The sequence below is a fragment of the Neolamprologus multifasciatus genome, chromosome 8 (assembly GCF_963576455.1).
Source record: "Neolamprologus multifasciatus chromosome 8, fNeoMul1.2, whole genome shotgun sequence".
Taxonomy (NCBI): Eukaryota; Metazoa; Chordata; class Actinopteri; order Cichliformes; family Cichlidae; genus Neolamprologus; species Neolamprologus multifasciatus.
This window is the reverse complement of record NC_140446.1, coordinates 27,464,753-27,482,538: the sequence shown is the minus strand read 5'-3', so window position 1 is coordinate 27,482,538 and position 17,786 is coordinate 27,464,753. Positions and strand designations below refer to the sequence as shown.

Sequence of the window (17,786 nt, the reverse complement as noted above, 5' to 3'; positions counted from 1 at the left end):
GTATTGTATAAATAATTTGTCATTATATGATTATTATTACGTTGCCATGGTGTTATAACTCAGCCATAACTTTGATGCATTACTTGGCTAATTTTTGCATTTCTTGTGTTGTCAACAGTCATTTGGGTTTCTTCTTCTTTTACATGGACCCTTCACGTGGAGTATTTTCACCCAGAATGTATTTTATATTTAAAGCTCATCCTGTGACCTGTGAGGTGGGATGAAGCCATAAAAACACGCATTCTGACAGGACTTGAATGCAGCATGCAGACAGCGCATTGGCGTACACGTGAGGGCGGGTTACCTAACTTTAAAAACACACTCCTGCCACGTGAGAAGCTTCCTAACAGCCAATGAAAAAAAACCTGTGGTCGGTCCACATTGAGCCAATCAGAAAACAGCAGCAGACTTGTGGGCGTGGCCGCAAACATTCACCACAGTAACGCTGTTATATACACAGACTGTGTGTCTGCTGGACTCTGTTCGACCCAAAGAAGCAACATGAGCGGTGATAAGAGCGAGCGGCTTCCCGCGCTCTGCTTCCGTATAGTCACCGAGCCAGCGCTCCAAAGTGTGTCTGGTTTCCCGTGTCTGTATGAGGACGTGTGAGTAAGTGTCGAGAGTTCACTTTGACATGTTTTTTCCACATCTGCCTGTAGTTGCTAGGGGAAGTGACGTCAGCAGCGAGTGACAGCTTTCACAGACTGGGAGACGCCGCGTACCCGTTCAGCTGTCTGGAGTTGGATCAGAGTAATCAGAGTCCATCGTTAAGTTTGGGATCACGGTGGCCCCCAAACTACGGAGAGCATAGACTACGCGTTTCACGGTACCGGGCCATACCGATATTACAGACTTCCGGTGGTCAGAAACAGAAAAAGGGGATGGTGAAACCTGCGCTGTTACAGGAAGAGATCGAAGGGGACCGGGCTGTGTACACCGACGGGCTCAACGCTCTAATATCCCTTCATACAGCAGGAGAAGTGCTTCGTAACTAAGATAAGGAGTCACAGAGCACCGCGGACATGGAGCTCAGAGTGGGCAACCGCTACCGGCTGGGCAGGAAGATAGGGAGCGGGTCCTTCGGGGACATCTACTTAGGTGAGTGGAAGCTGTCACCTGAAACGTGCCGTTCAAAACACTGCTGTGCTTCACAAAGTGAAGATCAGGTCACCGCTGCAGGACTTCCGGGTCTGCGTAATATTTACTGTTTGTTACCCCGTGTGTGGTGACCCTGCAGCCCCCCACCCACGACAGCGCAGTTAGTGTAACGGCAGAAACACAAGGTGGGTCACAGGGGGGAAATGATACAATAACCTGAAAGTACGGAAACAACAAGGAACAAAACGAGGAAGAGTGTGTACTGTTACTGTGTGTACTGTTACTGTGTGTACTGTTACTGTGTGTACTGCGCAGGTCCTTTTTCTTTTCTTTCTTTTTTCCCGTCTGTCCCGTTTGGTTCTTTTGCATCAGAATTATTGTCTAAAGGCAAAGAAAGATGCCCAACGGATTTACTTTATCAAATCGACCATCCCAGCCTTGCTGTAATGGTCTATTTGATTCACCTTTGCTTTTATTGTTTATTTTATTTTATTTTCACTTGCTACACACGGGACAGACTTGACTGGGGGAAAGAACGAGGGAAAGAAAAAGAGCGGGGAAGAGGGACGGGGATAAAGGGCAAAAAACAACAAAACAAACAGACAAAAAATCCATCTATCAATCACCTGGATCACCTGTTGAGAAAGAAAAAAGAGAAAACAAGCAAAAAAAGAGAGCAATGCAATAAACAACATCATGATGATCTATGGGAAATATGACAGTATATACTACATATTAAATATTATTGTGCAGCACGTAAGATCGACAGCACAGTGTGCTTTGAGGTAGGAGCCAAAAAGGGTGTAGTTTGTGTGTGTGAGCACCCGTGTGTACACCTGTGAGCATGGACGCGCTTGTTTTTAAAAGGTTCCTTCATGTAATGATCTGCTAGAGGGTGTGGGGGGGCCACAGCCCCGTCCTCCAGGGCATGAAGCAGGTATGGAGGAGATCAAGACTCCAGACATCCAGAGGCCCCCAGAACACAAGAGACCAAGGAAGACCAACAGAGGGGCAGCTGCACCACTGTCCCAGAAAGAGCTGAGGAGAGTCCCAGATGAGGGGTCACTCAGCAGCCGCGGAGCAGAAGCCAGGGGGGGTTAAAGTGACGTGCCCGTGAGCCGAGGCCCCACACTCCAGACCCCAGTCGGACGGCCAACTCCTCCTCCCGGCCCCCCGCTCCAACAGGCTGCAGAGAACGGGGGTGTGAGAAGACTCCAAACCTCCCTCCGCCCGCTCATATGTAGTGTTGATGCATGTGTGTTCTAAGGTGCATTTAAAACCCAGGAGGGCATGGAGCTACCTGCCAGAGAGCAGCAGGTAAGCGCATAGCCCCTCCTGATAGCCCTCAATGTCTACGTGTATTTAAAATTGAGAGGTGGGCAACGACGCCAGGGGTGAGGTTGTACGCCCTGATGGTAATTTGGATTCCGTGTAGCGTGCCCACCCCCAAGATCCAATATGTATGTGTTATGAGAGTAATGTGAATGTCTAAGTTGTGAGATAAAATTGAGGCACAGGCAGCCAGAAGGGGACAGAGGGGGGGATGCCTCCCCTGCACCCTGGTGACACACCTTTACCCCAAGGCCCTGCATGTGTGGGTGATTGTGGTGGAGCGGGAAGAGGGAGGCAGCTGGAGATGGGGAGGGAAGGAAGGGAGGGACAAGTGGCCCCTCCCTGGGGCCAGCTTCCCCGCTGACCCCAGTAGGCACCCCCATACTCTGCAACCCACCAGGGAAAGGGGGCCCATCCGGACCGCCTGGCCCCACCACAGAGAAAACTGCACCCACCCCATCATCCACTCATCTTCCAGACTACACAAGACAACAGACGCCCAGGCTGAGATCTTCCTCCACCTCTCCTGTATCTCCCCCTCCTGCAGAGTCAGGTCCTGGAGAGAGGAGAGCTCCTTGATCTGATGTGGTGGAAGAGGCTGTATCAAGACTAATGTAATCTAATCTAGATAATTTCTATATTGGTTAGAATTAAGATTATTTTTCCAGTTCATGAGGACTGTTTTCTTGGCTATGCATAGGGCAGTGAAAACCATATGGGCTATATTCTTCTCTGTAGTGACATTATCTAAGCTGCCCAACAAACACACTAAGGGGGAAGCTGGAATGTTACATTTCAGACACTTTGATAAGTCCTCACATATCTCGCGCCAAAACTTCTGAACTGGTGGACAGAACCAAAGAGCGTGGATGTCATTGCCCGGTGAGTTGGTTTGACAGTGTGAGCAGTTGTTGGTAGACGTTAAGCCCGTCTACTGCGCAGGTCTTAATGCGGAACATATCTGTTAGCCTTTGTGTTACACATGTATGTATCCGTACAGCCACACTGTCCACTCCGTGTGGGAATTTCTTCAGTCTATGCTGTTCAAAGGGTCGCCCACTGTGACCACAGTCCATAACATCAATGGTTCAGGGAGTGGCACCAGTGTGAGCCAGCACACACTGACTATATTTAATGTCTAATATGCCAGTCAGCCACTAATATGAACAAAGACTGTATAAAAAGATGGTTGTAGCTTGAATTTTAACATCTGGGCGGCTGCCATCTTGAATTTATTTTAGGGAGGCGGGGTTCAGACAGAAGTTACCACCTACAGAGAAACAGACAGCCCTCATGGGTCAGCAAGCAGTACCGTTTCAGCAAACACACGCACATGTGATCAAAAACACAACATTCACTCAGACTGAACCACAAAGTTACTGATGTCTGCATCACAGCGAGCTCACAAATGCTGACGTGGTGGTCGAGGCCCAGCAGCCTCAGCATTAGATGCTGCCTGATATGATAGAAGCTCAGTCTTCACTTGCATGCTGAGCTAGAAGACTTTGTCTCGTCCAGCACGCTGTGTTTGCTAATCGTGTGTATCGCTCACTGTGAGGTACATACGAGACATCCTTACATCAGTTACCACAGTAAGTATTTTAAATGTAACCTTTTGGACTGGATTGCATTATGTAAAAGTCTAAACCGTCTGTGCTAGTGTGAGGAGAGTGTGCTTCAAACAAAGGTCACCCTGACCCTGTTCAGAAGGCGCCTGGTTTTGTCCGTCCTCGGGGGGCCTGCAGGGGTTGGCCTGTTGCTGCTGGTGACCCCTGAGGCTGGATTTGTGTCTCTGCTGGCTACTGACAGTCAGAGGTGTCATTGTGCCAGAGCTAAAGATAATATTCACACTTATCTTAAAATGAGTGGTTGGAGCTCACAGTGGGGTCACATGAACACACCTGATGGGGGAGCAGCTGTTGTCCCAGTGAACATGATAACGTGTGGACGCAGGTTTCCACGTGTTTGTCTCCATAGTCGGGAGAGTCGGCTGCACATGAGCCGGTCTGGTTTCCTGTAAGACTGAACTCACCTGTTAGAAAACACTGAGACTGCGGTGGAGCTCAGGATTTATCCACAGGAGATAATGTGGAACGTGTGGAACACCAAACGTTATGTACCATCCTGATCTGTTCGTGTGTTAATGAAAATACTGTGTGGAAATGTGTCTCTTTGTTTTTTCCACGGCTGTGATGCTGCTGGCACTTATTGAAGTTACAGGGTGTGAAATCTCACCACCAGATGGCAGCAGTGATGCTGCTGTGTTTGCAGCTGTTAGCTGTCAGCGCTAACATCGGTGGACGCTCACACATGCATGAGCATTCAGACTGTTCTGCTGGGTTCTCACCACATACGTAAAACACGATTCGGTGACGCAGCATGTCCATCCTTGCCTCTGTACTCAGGATGGCGAGGTAACATGGCAGCTTCCACAGCCCAGCTATGAGAAGGATTGAAGTTACTGGGAAATGTAGTTACACAGTAATCATTGCATGAGTACAGCATCGTTTTTTGTCTCAGTTAACCCTTTAAAGCCGGTCGGAGCAGCACGCTCCTTTTTGCATAACTATTTTTAAATCCCGGTAGCTCTGCAACCACGTGAGCTAGCGCAATATTTTCTTTTTTTGCATATGAAACCGGAGGAGTTGTACTTACATCTTATGCCATCAGCTTGTCCTCGGTCACAGTTTCCTTCCACATATAGCTTTGCAAAAACTGCATAAAAAGCACTTGCAGCAACAAAAACATAATATTCCAGAAACATGCTTTGCCGATCCGATCAGCTGTTTGTAACACTTCCTACGTTGGAATAGACGTCAGCGCGAACGATCGCATGTCCGCCATTTCCTGCCCGAAACTGGAAGTGACGTCATTTTCGCAGAAAATGTAGTTGTTGTTTTTTTTACTTATAGGCCTTAAAAGCCTGTACTGGTGTTTTTATAAGTCATGTTTGACTTTTCTGAATAGTTGCTGTGATGCTCAGAACTCGAACTGCACTGCTGGAAATAGTTTATTTTGATGCTGTTTTCTTTGCAAATTTGCATCATAGGATTGTTTTTTGTTTTTTCTGCAGTTTATAAAAATTGCTGTATCTCCAAAATAAAACTATGAAGACACTCAAAATAAATTTCCTGTGGTGGGAAACTATTTTTTGCAACGTTGTATTTAAAGTTTTGAGGGATAAGCCTCTTAAATTTCTCCAAGCAGAAATATATGTAAAAAAAACAAAAACGATTTTCAATTTTTTTGTAGTTTATTGCACTTTTTTGTAATTTATGTAATTAATGTGCACTTAATGCAGACATATTATTAAAATTTGGGCTATAACAGTTGTATTGATGTATAGCAACTTTAGCTTCCATTATACCTGTGTGTGTGTCACTGTGTGTATTAATGTGTATCCTTGTTGGTGTTTTTCCAGGCACAGACATCTCAGTGGGAGAAGAAGTTGCGATCAAGTTAGAATGTGTGAAGACGAAACATCCGCAGCTCCACATCGAGAGCAAGATCTACAAGATGATGCAAGGAGGAGGTGACCACAGTCTGTCTGTGTCTTCGTTCTCATGCGCTCTGTCACGGTTAGCTGCAGGACTCGTTAGCTGCAGGACTCGTTAGCTGCAGGACTCGTTAGCTGCAGGACTCGTTAGCTGCAGGACTCGTGAGCTGCAGGACTCGTGAGCTGCAGGACTCGTGAGCTGCAGGACTCGTGAGCTGCAGGACTCGTTAGCTGCAGGACTCGTTAGCTGCAGGACTCGTTTCCTGCTCCCACTCTCTGCTCTCTTTATTCCTCCACGTGTAATGTGATGGACACTTGCCTGTCGTTGCAGTGATCCCATTAGTCACCAAACAAACACAAGGTCATATTGAATGACCTCAGTGAGCCGTGGACCACCGCTGTGCTGCGGTTTAGCACAGAAAGCTTCTGTGTCCACGCCTCCACTGTCCCGTGGGTTGGATGTAGCAGCCTCAGCTCGGTGCACGGCTCACAGCAGTGATGATCAGAGTTTAACACAAAGTTCGTTTCAGTTCAGGATTATCACTGAGAAAGTCAAACGGCGTTCCACACTGCTGAGCTGTTCCTTCATGTCCGTGTCAGTGCTGGGAGCATCGGACAGCACCAGCTAGTCCAGCTCTTGCAGGTCTCGCTCTGCAGTCTCAGGACTGTGAGACAGGTCCACAGAAGGACAGGACAGACCTTCATGTGGCTGGTGTAGGTGGTGGATGCACCAACAGCACTCATGGGATGTGATGTAAGCCTGTGAGGTAACATCCTTGATCCAGGTCAGGCCAGTGTCAGGATAGCCTGCAGGCACATGTGGGCGTTACACACTGCAGAGATGCTGCAGAGTTTCCTTTAGAGCGTGGGAATGACTGCCCAGACCAATACACAAGTAGGACGCCAGTTTTCATTTTGTCAGCGCCACATTTAAAGGAGGGAGTGAAGTAGGACAGAATCACGCTTTGTGACGTGGATGTGGGCCTCACGAGCCCTGCTGAGTGTGAGTGAAGGTTTCAGTATCAGAGCAGGAGCACTTTGTTACCCCCGAGGACGCGCCCTTCATCACTGTGTGCTTATTCTGAGCAGCACAGGAGGCGGTGACAGTGGAGACGCTGCCAGCAGGAGAAACCATCAGACAGTGACTGCAGGCGCATTTGTTTCTGTGTGGTTGCAGTGGGCATCCCAACAATCAAGTGGTGTGGAGCTGAAGGCGACTACAACGTGATGGTGATGGAGCTGCTGGGACCCAGCCTGGAGGATCTCTTCAACTTCTGCTCCCGCAAGTTCAGCCTGAAGACGGTGCTGCTGCTCGCTGACCAGATGGTGAGCTGCTCACACACAAACATGCACACACACACACACACACACACACACATGAACGTGCACGCACACACACACACGATCGTGCACACACACACGATCGTGCACACACACGAACGTGCACACACACACACACACACGATCGTGCACACACACGAACGTGCACACACACACACACACACATGAACGTGCACACACACGAACGTGCACACACACACGTGCACACACACACACGTGCACACACACACACACACATGAACGTGCACACGCACACATGAACGTGCACACGCACACATGAACGTGCACACGCACACACACATGAACGTGCACACGCACACACACATGAACGTGCACACACGAACGTGCACACACGAACGTGCACACATGAACGTGCACACGCACACATGAACGTGCACACGCACACACACATGAATGTGCACACACACACACACACATGAACGTGCACACACACGTGCACACACGAACGTGCACACGCACACATGAACGTGCACACACACGTGCACACACGAACGTGCGCACACACGCACGAACGTGCGCACACACACATGAACGTGCACACACACATGAACGTGCGCACACACACACGAACGTGCACACACGAACGTGCACACGCACACATGAACGTGCACACACGCACGAACGTGCACGCACACACGAACGTGCGCACACACACATGAACGTGCGCACACACACACGAACGTGCGCACACACACACGAACGTGCACACACACACGAACGTGCACACACACACACATGAACGTGCACACACACACACACACACACGTGCACACACGAACGTGCACACACACACGAACATGCACACACACACATGAACGTGCACACACACGTGCACACACACGTACATGCATGAAGCCGGGCGCAGACACGAGCTGCACTGGACCTGATCTGTCTCTGTGTTTGTGGTCTCCTGCAGATCAGTCGCATCGAGTACATCCACTCAAAGAACTTCATTCACAGAGACGTGAAGCCGGACAACTTCCTGATGGGACTCGGCAAAAAGGGCAACTTGGTGTACATTATTGACTTTGGTCTGGCTAAAAAGTACCGAGACGCTCGCACGCACCAGCACATCCCGTACCGCGAGAACAAGAACCTGACTGGCACCGCCCGCTACGCCTCAATCAACACTCATCTTGGGATCGGTAACGAGCCTGTTTGTCGTCCGCCACGCACTCCTGCTCCTCCTTATCCCACCTGAGATACTCTGTAGTGAAACCCGTCTCCTCTTCATCGTCTTTATTTCCGCTCGTTGTCTCCACAGAGCAGTCGAGGCGCGATGACCTTGAGTCGTTGGGATACGTCCTCATGTATTTCAATCTGGGCTCGCTGCCGTGGCAGGGGCTGAAGGCCGCTACCAAGAGGCAGAAGTACGAACGCATCAGTGAGAAGAAGATGTCCACGCCCATCGAGGTGCTGTGCAAAGGCTACCCCTGTGAGTTTGCGCTCTTCAGAGCTTTCCTTGATTTGAAGCCGCGTGATCCCAGCTGCACATCAGCTCAAACATGTCTGTTTCCACTCTGTCACAGCCGAGTTCGCCACCTATCTGAACTTCTGTCGCTCCCTGCGCTTCGACGACAAGCCCGATTACTCGTACTTACGGCAGCTCTTCAGAAACCTGTTCCACAGACAAGGCTTCTCCTACGACTACGTGTTCGACTGGAACATGCTGAAGTTTGTGAGTATCAGCTGTCAGAGAAGCAGGACAACATTAAACACCAACAGGACTCCATCCTGTGGTCTGAGATGTTGGAGCTGCAATATCGTTTTTGTCTTTAGTGCCGAAACACAACAAGGATGACCTCGAGGCCGTTTTTACTGTGAGGGCAACACTGAAAGTAGCTGTACATAATGTTTTGTCTGTGAGATGGTCACGAGTCATTTTTTCTGTAATGGATGAAAGTTAATTTGTAATTCATGAAATCTTTATTAGTTAACATTAAAGAAACAGACGTCAGCCTTTTATAAAGAAACAAACTGTGTCACAGCAGGTCGTCTGCTGCACGCTCTGCTCTCTGCTGCGTCTGTTTACACAGGACGGTGAGATGTTTAGTGACCTGCTAGGATGCATCACACATGGGGACCAGACTGACAAACAGGGCTCGTCTCCTCCTCGTTTGTTAGCTGCTGGTTTCTTATTGTGTGTTAAACATAGGGATGGGTATCGTTTAGGTTTTATCCGATACCGGTGCCAAACCGGTACTTTTGAAACGGTGCCGGTGCTTAAACGGTGCTTAAAGAATGGAGAACACAAACTTTGTCCAAAAACCTCACATGTTCAGCTGTTTTTTTGTAAAAAGATAACAATGTTAGCCTTTTCTGCAGCTATGGGGCATATATGGTATCACTCTTGGCTGGAAGCAGCTTAAACAATGGAAAAAACACAAACTTTGTCCAAAAACCTCTCATGTTTAACTGTTTCCCACTTTTTCTTTGGTCATTTTAGCCTTTTTGTCCAGGGTGAAGGGAGTATCTGCCATCAAACAAGAAGACAGCTGCATGTAGCTATGATGATGTTTGCTAGTTCACCTTACATGCATTAATGTAATAACGTGGTTAGCCTACTCAACGTAAATTACACACGAACAACATTAAGCTACTCACGCAGAGAAGAACGGCTGCTGCTGCATCATCATCCTCATCATTTCTGCTACACTGGCAGGGCTAGGGGCCAGGACTCTCCTCTTCGGGTTTTTGGGGGATGTTGCTAACTCCGGGTCGATAACAGGCACCACACCCGCAGTAGATGCGCTCGGTGTGAGGTCTCGCAGCAAGCTATCAAATACGGCGCATTTCTCAGCTTTTAAAAAAAACACTATGCGTCGCCAGGTGTTTCATCAGATTTGAGGTGTTACCTCCTTTGACAGTATCACAGTATCAGCTTAAAGCACTTGTTGCAGCTGCTGAGTTTGCATCTTTTGCTGTGAAGTACAGCCAGACTTTGACCGCTTCTCCTTGGGCATTTTTAATCTGTAGCTCTGCTCTAAAAGAACGTACGTACCTGGACCCGCCTACTATCCTCGGAAACTAAAATGATTGGCTAGAATCTAAAGTGTATCATTCCATACCAGTTGGTGGCGGTAATGCACCTTTCAGTTGTTTGCCAACCGCCAATACAAATGTAAGGAAGAAGAAAGTGCATCACAGCTCAGGGAAAAATAAAGCACCGAAATGTGCGCTGCTTTTCGGTCTGGTTACTACCGTTTATGTCAGAACCGGTACCATCATGGCACCGGATACCGGTACCCATCCCTAGTTTAACATTTAGAAATGATCTGCGATGGTTGTTTGAGTCCTGCTGACAGCTGCCAGGTCCAGCTCAGTGAGGTGTAACAGGTCAGCATCCACCTGTCACTCAAAGCAGCCACGCCTCTAATTATGGCCGACTGTTCACATAGACATGAACACAGGGTTAAAGAGCAGCTCTGCAGTTTGTAACAGGGCTGTGAGTTTGGATCATGTCATAGTTTTAGTCGATACTTCAGGTTCAGATGTCTCGGCGTGGACTGTGAGGGTCGTTACTTTGCTTTAGACCAGAGCTGGTGGAAGTCCCGCCCTGTCAGTCGTCCATGTTGGCGACAAACCAGGATGGCGAGCCTGTCACATTAGTAAGTGTGTGGAGGCTGGTACGTGGTCCTGTGATGGCGTCTTTGTAACAGAGAGAGGAATTCATGAAGGGGAATAGAGCTCCTGCACGAGCTGATGCATTAGTGCAGAAAGTACAGAAGCCTGCTGAGCATAAACTGATCTGTGCCGGGCCAAAGTGTGCGCGATGGTCACAGTGCAGGGTTAGCGTGCGTGCAGAGGCTAATGAACCCGCAGAGTCTCAGTCGGGTCCATAATCTGTTCTTCTGTGACCTGCTGAAGGGAGCCAACCGTGCAGCAGAGGAAGCAGAAAGGGAGCGTCGGGATCGGGACGACCGGTTGAGGCACGGCAGGAACCCCGGGGCCAGAGTCCCTGCTGCGCCCGGGCGCCCCCGAGGGACCCAGGAGGGAACAGTGCCCACCCCGCTAACACCCACCTCACAGACAGGTCAGTTCACTCCAGCTGCGTTAGCATCGTCAGATCACATGTAAGCGTCCCAAATACGCAAAGAATGTAGGAAACAACCTCGGCAGAGGACGGCGTTCTCCTCCACACGCACCACAAGGAGATGGTTGGTACATGTGTCTGTGCACTTTCATATTTCTGTGTTCCAGATGCTCTGTGTTGGTTTTTCTTACAGGTGCAGCGTTGTGCATTTCTGTTTGTACTCCATCCTTTTATTAGATTTTGTTCTATTTTCTCCGTCCTTTTATTCCTTTCTCCTGCCTGTCAGCTCAGACGCTGGCAGCTGAAATAACACCAAAGAATAAATAAAGAAACACTTATAGAGCTGATCCTGGTGCATTCAGATCATAACTCTGTAGGAATCTGGTGTCCAGACGTGTTTATATGCAGTGCGCACGTCCTGTAGACGAAGAGGAGCTGCTGTAGTGTTGCTGTGGCCTCAGTGACCTCAGCGTGTCAGCTGATGATCTGTCAGCTGTTGTGCGGCTGACAGATCATCAGCTGTTGATGGAGGTGATGGTGCTCTCACTTCGTTTGTCTTTTCTTTAATGGTTCAGGTGATGTTACTGTGACACGGTGCAAGCGTGTACAGGGTAACATGAACTCTTTGCAGTCAGTCTTGGAAACATGGACTCATTCATCTCACAGTATGATGTGTTTCTGGTCTCCAGCTAACACGTCTCCTCGACAAGTGTCCGGGATGGAGCGTGAGCGAAAGGTTAGCATGAGGCTGCACCGCGGCGCTCCGATCAACGCGTCATCCTCCGATCTGACCGGGCGACAGGACACCTCCCGCATGTCCACCTCACAGGTACAACACTCCCTCTGCTCCTAGTCTGTGTGACCCGACAGCACGAGACTCACTGAATATCTCATGTGACCTGAGCACGCAGGAAAGCCCGCGCACAAGTACGGACGACAAAGCTGGGCTTGTTTGGGTTTTCAGCAGTATTATAGCAGTATTACAGAAGTAGTGCCGCAGTAGTGCAGCAGTATTATAGCAGTATTACAGCAGTATTACAGCAGTATAACAGTAGTAGTACAGTAGTAGTGCAGCAGTATTGCTGTAGTAGTACAGTAGTAGTGCAGCAGTAGTACAGTAGTAGTGCAGTAGTAGTTCAGTAATAGTACAGTAGTATTGCAGTAGTACAGCAGTAGTATAGAAGTAGTACAGCAGTATTGCAGCAGTAGTACAGTAGTAGTTCAGTAATAGTACAGTAGTATTGCAGTAGTACAGCAGTATTACAGTAGTACAGCAGTAGTACAGCAGTATTGCAGCAGTATTGCAGTAGTAGTACAGTAGTAGTGCAGCAGTAGTACAGCAGTAGTTCAGCAGTATTACAGTAGTGCAGCAGTATTACAGCAGTAGTTCAGTAGTAGTACAGCAGTATTGCAGTAGTAGTACAGCAGTATTGCAGTAGTAGTACAGCAGTATTGCAGCAGTAGTACAGCAGTAGTACAGCAGTAGTACAGCAGTATTGCAGTAGTATTACAGTAGTGCAGCAGTATTGCAGTAGTAGTACAGCAGTATTACAGTAGTGCAGCAGTAGTACAGTAGTAGTGCAGTAGTAGTACAGCAGTATTGCAGCAGTAGTTCAGTAGTAGTACAGCAGTATTGCAGTAGTAGTACAGCAGTATTACAGTAGTACAGCAGTAGTACAGTAGTAGTACAGCAGTATTGCAGTAGTAGTACAGCAGTAGTACAGCAGTATTGCAGCAGTAGTACAGCAGTAGTACAGCAGTATTGCAGTAGTATTACAGTAGTGCAGCAGTATTGCAGTAGTAGTACAGCAGTATTACAGTAGTGCAGCAGTAGTACAGTAGTAGTGCAGTAGTAGTACAGCAGTATTGCAGCAGTAGTTCAGTAGTAGTACAGCAGTATTGCAGTAGTAGTACAGCAGTATTACAGTAGTACAGCAGTAGTACAGTAGTAGTACAGCAGTATTGCAGTAGTAGTACAGCAGTAGTACAGCAGTATTGTAGCAGTAGTACAGCAGTAGTACAGCAGTAGTACAGCAGTAGTGCAGTAGTAGTACAGCAGTAGTGCAGTAGTAGTACAGCAGTAGTGCAGTAGTACAGTACTAGTGCAGCAGTAGTGCAGCAGTAGTGCAGCAGTAGTGCAGCAGTATTGCAGTAGTAGTGCAGCAGTATTACAGTAGTAGTACAGTAGTAGTACAGCAGTATTGCAGCAGTAGTGCAGTATTGCAGCAGTATTGCAGCAGTAGTGCAGCAGTAGTGCAGCAGTAGTGCAGCAGTATTACAGTATTGCAGCAGTAGTACAGCAGTAGTACAGTAGTAGTACAGCAGTATTGCAGCAGTAGTACAGTAGGAGTGCAGCAGTAGTACAGTAGTAGTACAGCAGTAGTGCAGCAGTATTGCAGTATTACAGTAGTGCAGCAGTAGTGTAGTATTATTGCAGCAGTATTACAGCAGCAGTAGTACAGTAGTAGTGCAGCAGTAGTGCAGTATTATTGCAGCAGTATTACAGCAGCAGTAATACAGCAGTATTACAGTATTGCAGCAGTACAGCAGTAGTACAGTAGTAGTGCAGCAGTAGTGCAGTATTATTGCAGCAGTATTACAGCAGCAGTATTACAGCAGTATTACAGTATTGCAGTAGTACAGCAGTAATTTTTCTGTAAGCTGGTACTTGTTGTCCTGTAGTCTGATTCCTCTGTGATGTCGTCGTGTTGCTGAGTTGTGTGTTTGGATTCTGACATATTGACTCTGTTCTCTCTCTTCCCTCAACCTCAGAATAGCATTCCCTACGAGCATCACACCAAGTAGACGCTCGCCATGTCCTCGTGTGACGGTGGCAGCGCGGGGTAAGTCCCTCCCAGTGTTCTCGCCGTGTTTGCAGCTCTTCAGCCTGCTGTCTCGGTCTCTGTTTTGGAGCATCATGGTCTGTTCTGACACTGGCTGCTGCTCTGTGTCTCCGTCAGGTGGTGTCTGAGGTACCATCCTCTGGTCTCCAGCTACGAGCTCCTCACTGGGCACCAACAATACAAGAAGACCGAGCCCTGATCTCCACCATAACGTTTACGGCTCCAGTCACAGACTGACCCTCTGATGCTTTTCCATTTACCTTTGTGGTCTGAATCCAGACTGTTGGTTTTCAGGGCTCTTTTAGGGCCACTTGAACTAGTTTATCAGGGCTGACCCGGCACCGCAGCAGGCTGATCCAAACCACGAGGACCTCACGGACTGCTGCATCAGCCTTCCTCACTGGACGGTTTGTCAGTGAGAACTCTGAATGGGAGCGTCTCGGTCTGAGGGCGGGCGCACTGTTCACACGTTCAGTTTTCATTTCGTCTCATTTGTTCGTGTTGTCGCCGACAGCCGTCCCCACACGCTCGGATTGATTCAGCTGTGTTAGCGAGTAACTCTAAAGCAGGCATCCTGCTGCTCGTGTATGTGAGCTAGCATCAGCCCCAAGACAGCAGCTGAGAGGCCAGCTTATAGCATGACATCACATTTACAGCTGCACGCTGTTTTCCATCTGTTTTTACCGTTGGCTAAAAATCACTCATGTACTGTTTTTAGTTTATTCAAGCTGGCAGGTAAATCTCAGCACTGGTTTTTTGTTGTTGTTTTTAAACAGGATTTTTAAAGTGCTAAAGTTAGCAGGCTAGCTGCAACATAGCTATGCTGCTATGGTGGCGACGCTAACATCTTTATCTTATTGCAAGTTAGTAAATGAGCTGCAGGGGTGTAGATGAGCTGATGTCCCTGTTCTTCCTGCAGCGTGGAGCTGGTGGTTTGGGCAGAGCGAAGATGTTAGACGCACCCGGGAGAGCAGAAGGTTGTCTTGATTTGGTGTAGGGATGGACTTTGGCAATAAAAAGCTAAATGGAACACAAAAGATTGCACAGAGCACGTTTCGATGCATCGCAGGCGTCTGGATACAAGCCTGAGTGTGAGTTAAACTTAAGAAGACACCTGTGCAGGGGTTGGGTTTCCCCCGAGCGTCCCAGGTTTCTCAACACATCATTGGGTATATTTCACCAAAAGTTCTTTCACTGTATATATAATATTCTTACTTTTGAGTTCGTATTGTTTCTGCACTGTGAAACATTTATAATATTAAAGTGTGTTTGGGTTTTTGTGACGTACCAGTGGAGAAGAGTCTGAACATGATTCAGGAGTCGCTGCGCCTCCTTAAGGGCAACACATGAGAAGCTGAAGGACTTCATCCTGGTGCTGTGACAGCACCGTCTGCACCAACCAGAGTGTGTGCCTCTTTTTCCAGAAGTGGTGCATTGGGTTTTTATATGAATGCGTCTGACAGTCGACTGTAGTAAAGCTCCATCTCTGCTGTGAAAAGGCTCTGTTGTGTTTTTGATGTGGACCTGTGCGCTCTGCTACGCTCTGCAGTGTGTAGCCTCACATCTCTGTACACATGAGCCAGGAGAACAGACGGCGCTGCAGCAGTGTGCGCTCTGATGTTGGTCTGAGTCACACACAGCAGCTCTGCAACAGCATCAGGAGCGAACGCAAGGAGCTGAAACAACATCAAAGTTTGTAGTGCAGCAAAAGTCAGGGTGTCGCTCCAAACACATGTGGGAGGGGGAATAACTGGGCAGCTTGAGCTATCATATAATATACTACATGTATTATAGGTAAGTTCACTTTGTAAGGATACTTGAGAGGGAGTAGAAATGTCGAGGTGAGGTCAGAGGTGACGTGTTTAAAATCTTTCTCCAGTGTTTTCTGTAAATGGACAAACAGCACAGTTTGTAGGTTCTAAAGCTTTTTGTCAAGTTTCCACCAATAAATCATCAAGTTGACTTTGAAGACTTATCATTGATTTATATTTGTCTCTGATAACGGGCAGCACGGTGGTTACACTGTCCTGAGTTCAGGTCCGGGTTAGGGAACTCGGGATCACATCAGGCCGGGGTCTGTGTGGAGTCTGCATGTTCTCTCCGGCCTCCTCCCACAAAGACATGCAGTTAGTGGGGATCGTGTGAATGGTTGTCTGCGTGTTAGCCCTGCCACGGGCTGGCGACCTGTCCAGGGTGGACCCCGCCTCTCGCCCTATGACAGCTGTGACAAGCTCCAGCCCCCCACGGCCCTGATAAGTGGAAGACGGTGGACGGACTTTGATGACCTCAGTGGACACCAGGCAAACTTTGAATGGGTTGTTAACACTGGGCCACTCTACATGTTTCCAGTTATGTTTCCAGACACAGTGACACCAAACACAGAAGTTATGTCACATTATTGTAACTGAGAAACGTCACAGCACTGCTCACTGAGGGCGGGGCTGCAGTAACCCTGCTTTCATATTACGACTAATCTGTGTCGACCTTTCTCTGATTATTGTTTCATAATGAAGGTCAGATGTTACCAAACACATATGAAAAACTCATCTAAACATGTAGTGTGAAATAAATGTCTTGGAGACAGCAGCTAATCAGATATTTTAATTGTCAGGTTTGATTCAGCACATTAAAATAATAAGAAACAGCACTTTATATGTGAAACAGACGACTGTCCAGCAGAGTGAGACGAGCAGGTGAACAGCAGCAGCGTATCATGAAGCCTTTTATGGGCATGTTGGATCACAACAGACATTTTTGTTTCCTGTTCTTGTTTACCAGGGGGTGGGGTGGGGTGGGGTGGGGTGGCTGTAGCTCAGGTGGCAGAGCAGGTCAGCCACTAACCAGAAGGTCGGTGGTTCGATCCCAGGCTGCTCCAGTCTGCATGCCAAATATCCTTGGGCAAGATACTAACCCCGCGTTGCTCTCCGATGCATCCATCGGAGTGTGAATGTGTATGAATGGTAGATTACTTAGCACTTAGGTCAGAAAAAAGTGCTTGTGTGAATGGGTGTGATTGGGTGAATGAATTAGCTGTATAAAGCGCTTTGAGTGCTCAGACAGAGTAGAAAAGCGCTATATAAGAACAAGTCCATTTACCATTTACCATTACAGAGGAACCCACAGACTGAGCTGCAACATGTTTTCTTTTATTAGCACGTCAAGCTTCACCCTGAGCACGAGCTGCGTCTGCGCACAGACTCGGACATGTGACTGAAAGCAGCTGAAGGATGTTTTTACAGATGAGGAGGACATAACTAAAAAGATGATTCTACACTCAAAGTGGTGATGAGTTTTTCTCTTGCAGGTGTGGGGCGTTTCAGCTGAAAGCAGCTAGTGAACCTGAGACACTTGGATATACATTTGTGATCAAATGTCAGCTGTCTCTCTTTTTACCGTAGCATCAGTTCTTTCTGTGTATTATTGGTACAATTTATGCTACCTCGCTAATACTAATGTTAGTTCCCGCTGTCTTCCGGTGCCTCCGTCACCGTCATGTCTTCCTGCACTTTCACAACACTGACTTTTCCATTTTCTTTTCCCGTCTGCTCCTTTTTGCCTCCGTCGTGTTCTTCGTCTGCCGCCTGGTTCAGGCCCTCCAGCTCAGCAGCGCTTACCGCCATCT

General features: G+C 48.1%; 4 protein-coding genes across 5 annotated transcripts in view; 2 read left to right on the top strand and 2 right to left on the bottom strand.

Annotated features, from left to right (window-relative positions):
• Nucleotides 1-17,786, bottom strand: part of LOC146513251 (uncharacterized) — a 234,897-nt gene that overhangs the window by 6,584 nt on the left and 210,527 nt on the right. The window lies entirely within an intron of this gene.
• Nucleotides 1-17,786, top strand: part of ccdc57 (coiled-coil domain containing 57) — a 189,414-nt gene that overhangs the window by 135,153 nt on the left and 36,475 nt on the right. The gene's annotated exons all lie outside the window — the stretch shown is intronic.
• LOC146513261 (casein kinase I) lies at nucleotides 475-15,662 on the top strand. Of its 2 annotated transcripts, XM_085171376.1 has the most exons (10): nucleotides 476-1,098; nucleotides 5,852-5,962; nucleotides 7,104-7,252; nucleotides 8,205-8,433; nucleotides 8,553-8,723; nucleotides 8,818-8,966; nucleotides 11,156-11,321; nucleotides 12,011-12,150; nucleotides 14,094-14,164; nucleotides 14,282-15,662. In XM_085171376.1, exons 1-9 carry the CDS (start codon nucleotides 1,023-1,025, stop codon nucleotides 14,124-14,126), a joined length of 1,224 nt encoding a protein of 407 aa, XP_085027502.1. In that variant the 5' UTR covers nucleotides 476-1,022; the 3' UTR covers nucleotides 14,127-14,164; nucleotides 14,282-15,662. The 2 variants fall into 2 exon arrangements, 1 of the variants encoding a protein (XP_085027502.1); XR_014875852.1 differs by lacking the exons at nucleotides 11,156-11,321; nucleotides 12,011-12,150; nucleotides 14,094-14,164; nucleotides 14,282-15,662 and adding an exon at nucleotides 10,582-11,149 and having other exon boundaries at nucleotides 475-1,098; nucleotides 8,818-10,506.
• Nucleotides 14,535-17,786, bottom strand: part of slc16a3b (solute carrier family 16 member 3b) — an 18,153-nt gene continuing 14,901 nt past the window's right edge. The window contains exon 6 of the mRNA XM_085171369.1: nucleotides 14,535-17,786. This exon is cut by the window's right edge and continues 135 nt beyond it. Within this exon, the coding sequence (XP_085027495.1) occupies nucleotides 17,620-17,786 (167 nt within the window). The 3' untranslated portion in view covers nucleotides 14,535-17,619.